This window comes from Anastrepha ludens, chromosome 6 (assembly GCF_028408465.1).
Source record: "Anastrepha ludens isolate Willacy chromosome 6, idAnaLude1.1, whole genome shotgun sequence".
Classification (NCBI taxonomy): Eukaryota; Metazoa; Arthropoda; class Insecta; order Diptera; family Tephritidae; genus Anastrepha; species Anastrepha ludens.
In genome coordinates this window covers 45,540,762-45,548,286 of record NC_071502.1, presented here as the reverse complement: position 1 = coordinate 45,548,286, position 7,525 = coordinate 45,540,762, and the positions used below count along the sequence as shown (strand labels likewise).

Genomic DNA, 7,525 nt, shown 5'->3' with positions numbered 1-7,525 from the left:
ATCAGCTGATTTGCTGACATAACTGGATATGTGACAGGCGTTTGTTTACGACAAAACTGAGATCGTGTTGGTAGTATAAGAAAAATCAACGAAGTTATTGCTTTTGTTGTTGTAGTAGCATAAACATTTTCCATACATAAAGGGGGAATAGTGCTGAAGTGACAGTCCTTGGCCGGATATAAATCCGGGTCGTTCCGGTTACGTAAAACCGTCTGTCGTGGGAACGACGCTTCCATTACTCATATTACTTCGTTTGTTAAGGGGTTATACGCAGTTATGACTTTGAAAAAAATCGATTTTTTTTTATTGCATTTTTGTAATGTACATATATTCAAAAGTATACGCACGAAATTTGAAGTAGATCTAAGCAATACTTTCGGAGTTATACCTAAATATGTAGAGATGCCTCGGCACGTTTTAAGGTAGGTATTGAAACTTTAAACGTGTTTTTTTCAAAACGGCATTTTTCAAGTCGGTGTACACGATATCTCGAAAACGGCTTGTTTGATCGGTCAACCGTTTTAACTCAATCTTTAAAGATACATTTTCTAGTAATTAATCGTTCCTTTTGTAAATCTGATACTTATTTCCCATTTTATAATCAATTTACGGCCAAATTTTAACGTAAAAATCGAAATCATTTCTTTTAAAAGCTGCCATTTTGTGAAAATTCACTATTTTGATTAGCCGAACGATTAATTACTAGATAATCTAATATATTAACAAAATTTGTTTGGTTTTTTGATTTCAGATAATCCAATCCTGAGTTACGATGTACACCGTAAATCGTCTTTTTTTAAAGGAGGTTCCAGAAATCGCCTGCAGCGTGCTCTATAATCAACATTTTCATAAATAAAAAATTTTGTTACGTTCTTGAAGGATGCTTTTATAACCGCCAAAAATTTTCAAATTAAAATATTCTGAAGTTTCCTCAGGATAAATCCTTGACAATCCGTCTTTTATTTGCTTCATAACTGCTTATAACCCCTTAATGCCGTCAGGTGATATTCCTCGCAATATTTCGCCCAAGAAAACAGAACCAAAACGTAATTCCAATTAATGAATTAAAAAAAGGTTTTTACAAAAGAATCAGAAGGAATCTGGCAGTTAAGATGTAATTAAGAAACCTGTTGCAATAAGGCAAGAAAAAATAATGTTTTATTTTTTCGCAATCGATTATAGATTAACAAAACCAACGCAATACTGAGTTTTGTAGAGGCTCTATGCTCCCGAGTGGAGTGAACTAGGAAAAAAACAATTTTTTTTTTTCGCAATAATGTCGCATGGTTATGTGGTTAAATGTTAAGCGACGATTAGAATTAAATACATTAATTTGATTTGCAATTTTTTTTTTTCGCAATAATGTCGCATGGTTATGTGGTTAAATGTTAAGCGACGATTAGAATTAAATACATTAATTTGATTTGCAAGGCTGAAAGAAGACAAATGGGGAAGAGCATACAAGAGAAAATTAATTATGTTGGCGAAGCGTAACTGTACAACCTATTTCATTATATCAAATATTCATATAAATATATATTCTAATATAATAAATATATAATTAGTAAGTATTGATTTTTTCTTATTCAATTCTCATATGAAATATGAAATATTTTCACAATATTTTCGAATTAGACATTTTTTCCCGAGAAAAAGAAAACATGAACTATTTAATTCGTTAAATGTGAATATAAATATTGGAAGAAATTATTACATATTTATGAAGAAATTAATTCATATTATTATTCCAGAAATAAAACAATTAATAAAACTTTTGTGACTTTTGCTTAATTTTTATCGATTTTAGACTTGTAGACTTCGGTCGGAGGGCTTTTGATTTGTAAAGGGTTTTTCAATTGGCGCGTGTCGATTTTGGCGCCCTGTGGCAGCCATTTTGTTTTGGTGACATCTGTCAAATCTTTTGTTTATTATTCAGTTGTTTATGCCAAATCATCATGGCAAGTTACACGATTGAACAGCACGTTCAAATGATAAAACTTTATTATCAAAATGAGTGTTCATTAACGCAAACGTTGTCGCATTGCGCCCATTTTTCGTTAGACGTGGTGGCCCTTCCAATTTTTTATGGCCCATATTGAACCATATGGACCTAGACGACATGTGGTTCCAGCAGGACGGCGCTACGTGCCTCACAGCAAACGCCATTTTATTGCATTTCAACATCTACCCGCCCTTATTGAAAAACCCTTTAGTATAGGCTCTATGGTATATTCCCTTTCCCAATTAAAAGGGCGCATGTTGCAACAATGAGCCCATGGTTTGATCGGAGTCGTTGTGGTATTAGTAGAAACGAATATCATGGGAAACACGAAAATATTTGTTAAATCTTTAGATTTAAGATATTTTTAATAAAAATAAAATATTCGTCGTAAATACAGAATACTGTTTCCAAATATCCCCTTAAAGGGGAAATTATCATAACAAAGCAGCACTCCTTAAAGTTTGTAGTTTTGACATTCTTGTCGAAAGGAGAAAAACACAGCGAAAAAAACATCCAAAGAAACGTAAAGGTGGACAGACGAAAATTACTTCTGGAAGTTTGCAAAATTTCTGAATTTTATTTTGGAAAATTTACCTACCAGAAAGTTGTGTGTGTGTGAACATTTAAAAGTAACTGTTAAAGACCCAAGAACCGAAGAACGTGCAAACCGATATGACGGCACCGCGTAGACTTCGCAAAGAGCTGACCGATCTTCAAGCTTGCGGTCTAAAATCTTTCCGAGAGATTAATGCAGACGAGGAAAATTTGCTGCGTTGGACAGGCTTGATAGTGCCAGATAATGCTCCCTATAATAAAGGTGCATTTCGAATTGAAATTAATTTTCCAGCAGAATACCCTTTTAAACCGCCAAAGATAATTTTTAAGACCAAAATCTACCACCCGAACATCGATGAAAAGGGTCAAGTGTGCTTGCCAATTATATCGACTGAAAATTGGAAGCCTGCAACACGTACAGACCAAGTTGTTCAAGCATTGATTGCCCTAATTAATGATCCTGAACCAGAACATCCTTTGCGAGCCGATTTGGCAGAAGAGTATCTGCGGGACCGGAAGCGTTTTATGAAGAATGCCGAAGAGCACACCCGGAAGAATAGCGAAAAACGGCCGACGGATTAGAATAAAGCGCTGCCAAAAAATTAAAATATATACACATATTTGAAAGTAGAAAAAATATATACATATATAAATACGGAAATAAAAGAATGTATCATCATTGGCGTTGAAGTGCACCTCCAGTCACGGGAGGCATTGGTAAAATTATATTATTAATAGCAATAGCGGAGGGGAAGCGTGGAATTTTTAGGTTAACGTGAAAATGAAGTATATGCTGTTGCACATTATATTCCTATAAATAATGACCGACTAATATTAAAGAAACTTGCGTTAAAGATATCAAAGACATTTTCTTTTTTTAGATTCGTTTCATTTAAATTAATGGTAATTTACAAATAAATATGTTTGTATGTTCAAAATACTAGAAACCATAGTGAGATGAAATTGTGCCGATTCCGCATTTTGAATACTGTCTGCCCTATATTCAATGTGAAAATTTGTGACTTAAAATAATAAAAGTATGAAAAATAGCAATGAGGTTTGAATTTCTATGGTTTTGTTTTTGGAAGACTTACCATTTTTAATAATGTTTGCCTACATGTATTTATGTATATGAACAACAAAGTTTGCTTGAACAAGATTGACGCTAGTATATTTTATTTTAATCCAAATTTAGTAAAAAAAAAACATTTAATAGTTAGCAGGTATTTTTAGTTATTTAAAGCTAATTTGAAGTTCTTCATTAAGAGTTGGTTATTATAGTCATTGAGTGCAATGGCAAATTCGTTACGATGCAATTCTGTAATGTGCATAATGCATAAAATATTCGGATCCGAAATTAAAGTCCGCACCTCTTTCAAAATTGATATTTGATTATGTGTATATTCTTCACTTTTAGTAAGTAGTTCTATCTGAAAATGAGGCTCTACACAAATCACTAGTTGCTCAAAAATGTGCAATGCTAGAAAGCGTAATATGGATACTGATAAGTGTGTTAGAAAAGCAAAATTTGACAAAATAATTCGCCGACATGGTTTTTCGGAAATAGTATCTAACAATTCTAGAAAGAATTCTCGGCGTATTAGGGAAAAACTACTAGCCGTACTGTCGCCCAATGGGATATCCCTGCCGTCTACATTGCAAACTGGGATCATCATGTAAATAGGATCTCGGCATAACACTTCTTTAAGCCTTTGGTGCAGTTGCATTACATAAGCATGTGCAAATAGACTGCTTTGTAGTTCCGAGAAAGGAGCACCACGATAAATGCAAAGCCCAGATGCTGACGATGTTTTAGCGGCACACTCTTCTCGATACTCAACACCACAATTATTGTCCAACAACTTTTCTAAATTATTTATTATGCGATGAAAACCAAAAATTCGCTCCTCTATTGTTGTATCTTTCGCCATTTCGCGTTCTGAATATGAACCTTTACAGAAAGGTGCTGACTTAAAATTTTCATCTGCTTTTGAACAACCATATAAAATTTTATCACTTTCTGCAATACTGCATACTTTGTACCGGCTGTAGAATTCATTAGCGATAGCTGTGCGCAGATGTTGCTTGTGGTTAATCTGACGACGCGTAGGTTTTACCTCATATGCCTGGATGTTGGATTCGATAGCTTGAATCTGCAAATCCATAAAGCGGCGTGCGCATAATTCGTGTTGGCGCAAGAATTCTTTTGGCAAATAAGATTTGGGGAAAAGTGGAAATATATTTGCACATTCGACATTTTCCTTCATCAATTGCAAAGTCTCCGGTAAGTACTTAGTTTGCTTCCTGTACCCAATACAAACTATGTAGACCTCCGAGTTACCACGCTTTGAAGTGGCAGGCTTAAAAACGTGGACCTCATCAAACACGCAGTTTAGCAAAAAAATTTTGCTTACATTTGTAGACTCGAAGAGCGTAAACATTTTCACTACAAAACATCCACCTTCGGCTAATATATTTAAGGCTGTAGTGATTTCAGCAAAATGAAGAGAAGCAACTACTTCTTCTTGACAATCAGGAGCATCAACACAATCGATTGATCCATCAGCCGTAATTAGTTGTACATTGCCTTCTAAGCGTTGTGTGCATTGCTCCTGCATTTGTTCAATATGCTCCCGACTGATTATATTGCCAGAAAAATCGTCATGCATTAGCCAATTGTCAAAAGTATAAAACATGAATCGGTCGTCTGAAATCATGGCACTGGAAGGGTTACCTTCATAATATGGATTGAGCGTAGTAGATAGCCAGCGCCATTGTATCTGGGCAAGATATTATATATATTAAAAATATAACTGTCAGAATAGTAATAATATTCTCACCTCATCTCTTTTGTATGTGGAGTACAAATAGTGGTTTAAAGCAGCAATGAAAGCTCCCGGCAATTCGCACAGGTGCAACGAATTTAGGTGGGGCCCTTTCACAAGTGGATACGAATGCAGACATTCGAAAAATTTACACCAAGCTATCGTAACAAATTCCGCTTTAGTTTCATTTTTAAGACGCCATGGAATCTCATTAGAAGGATCTTGGCGTCTCGTATGCAGGCTCCAATCTTCAAGTGCATAATCATTTAATTTACATTTCACGCCATTTAATTTAGGTTTTAATTGCTGCAACGGTTCAAACTGATAAAATTCTCTGAGCAATTCTGTAGGTGCAGGTAACTCCCAATTGTTTTCATCATTCTTTTGATAGTGGAATTTCTTTTCAAACATACGATTTACTTCAACCGACCTATTATTGTCCGCCTTGGAATTAGCGCGCCAATTATCAGCAGCGGGGTTGCTGCAGCTGGTGGCAGCATGCAGTAATGGACTATGTGGCACCAAACGTTGTGGTGCATTATCCATAATTTAAAGGTATATTCTCGCTTATAATTTTAAATAAGTACCTTGCTAAAGTTATATGAATTTGCAGGTATATTTTACGAAAACAATAACGAATATGGTTCAAAGCAAATAGCGAAAACTGTAAACACGTTAGAGTACTGTGCCTGTTGATTATTTGGATGACGGCGGCAAATATGCAGAAACGGAGAGCTCACGGCTGTTATTAGTTACTAAAATTAGTAACATTTTCCTTTTCGTAACTTGATAACTTTCATGTTAGAAAATTTGATTTACTTATAGTTTCGTTGAGCAAGTAATTACTTGCAGTGTTCATTGTGAATACGCCTACATAAATGAAGAAGAACAAATGTGCATAAAAAAGATATTCTTATGCAGAGTATACACGCTCCAACCGCTGTATCAACACGGTATGCAATGAATTGAATGGCTGGTTAGTACACACGTTTCAACATGATATACGACACGTTGTCCAACTTTATTGTTTTCATATTGGTGGTGTTTAACATAACCTAAAATGCAGGAATCAAGTGGATTTTGTCCAATAATAATAATAATTTTGTTTTTAAACCATTTCTTTATTGCAATCTGTTTTTTGAACATTAAACAATATTTTTACTTAAAACTATTTAATTCATTTAAGAGCATTTTATGGAATGCACCCAATGGTGCAACCATTTACTAATTCTATGATAAGTAATAATATAGACTAATGTTTTGTTATATGGGGTCTGTTGTTGACTTGAGTCTGGGGAAGGTTATGGGATTTTCAATTATTTCTGTAACAAGAGGGTCGGAATGCGATTGGAGTCGAATGTTGTGTGATGTGGCATATTTTCGTATTTCTTCAATTATTGTGCGATCACGATGAATTTGTTAATTTGTGATATACATAATAAGGGGCGTTTGAGATCATTCTGAGGCTTTTCGACTAGAATCTTTGAAGTATTACGATTACAATAGCGAAGATCGGGGAAGTCTACCCGTGAGCGAAGCTCGTGGTAGTAGACAAAAAAGATATCCCGTCTCGACCGAGGGCACGAGCTTGGGTCCCTACACCCTCCGACCCACAGCAAATCATGCAAATAATAAGTGCATGCAATCCCGGCCTTCCAACGGCGGGCCGGAAATTTGTCCAGGCTTTTGACAATACTGAAACAGTAGACGGCGTGGTGACGAAACGTGCCACAACGCAAGTAATGCTGTTATTAACGAACGACTCGCTAGAACCTTTGGCGAAAAGCGAAGTATCATAAATTACGGTTTTGGCAAAGTGGGAGTCAGAACCTGTAAAACAGATGCTGATGCTGTAGACCAATTAGGCTCAGAGATCGAAGGTAAATACGCTGAGAAAGATCCTATGGAGTCCTCAAGCGACGTCGAGACCATCGACTTGGAAGGTTACGGCTTATCAGGGTCTGAGATCACAGCTAGACTCAAGAAAATGAGTACGAGTACGACAACTGAGCTTACAGCTGGTTCGAGTACAACGTACTCAGAAAGAGAGCTCCTGAGCGAGTCACAAGTAGATGAGAATGCAAAGAATGCGTCTCCTTCAAATAAACCTACATCATAGCAAGCTAGCATTGCAAACCCTAAT

At 35.8% G+C, this 7,525-nt stretch overlaps 2 protein-coding genes across 2 annotated transcripts; one reads left to right on the top strand and one right to left on the bottom strand.

The window, feature by feature from the left end:
* The first annotated feature begins 2,473 nt into the window (after window positions 1-2,473).
* LOC128866325 (ubiquitin-conjugating enzyme E2-18 kDa) lies at window positions 2,474-3,606 on the top strand. The gene has a single exon (XM_054106953.1). The coding sequence runs from the start codon at window positions 2,675-2,677 to the stop codon at window positions 3,137-3,139; it is 465 nt and encodes a 154-aa protein (XP_053962928.1). The 5' UTR covers window positions 2,474-2,674; the 3' UTR covers window positions 3,140-3,606.
* Window positions 3,607-3,703: 97 nt separating this feature from the next.
* On the bottom strand, window positions 3,704-6,184 carry LOC128866324 (cap-specific mRNA (nucleoside-2'-O-)-methyltransferase 2). The gene is made up of 2 exons (XM_054106952.1): window positions 5,398-6,184; window positions 3,704-5,337 (listed from the first exon to the last, which is right to left on the bottom strand). The coding sequence occupies exons 1-2, from the start codon at window positions 5,926-5,928 to the stop codon at window positions 3,787-3,789; spliced, it is 2,082 nt and encodes a 693-aa protein (XP_053962927.1). The 5' UTR covers window positions 5,929-6,184; the 3' UTR covers window positions 3,704-3,786.
* Window positions 6,185-7,525: the final 1,341 nt, after the last annotated feature.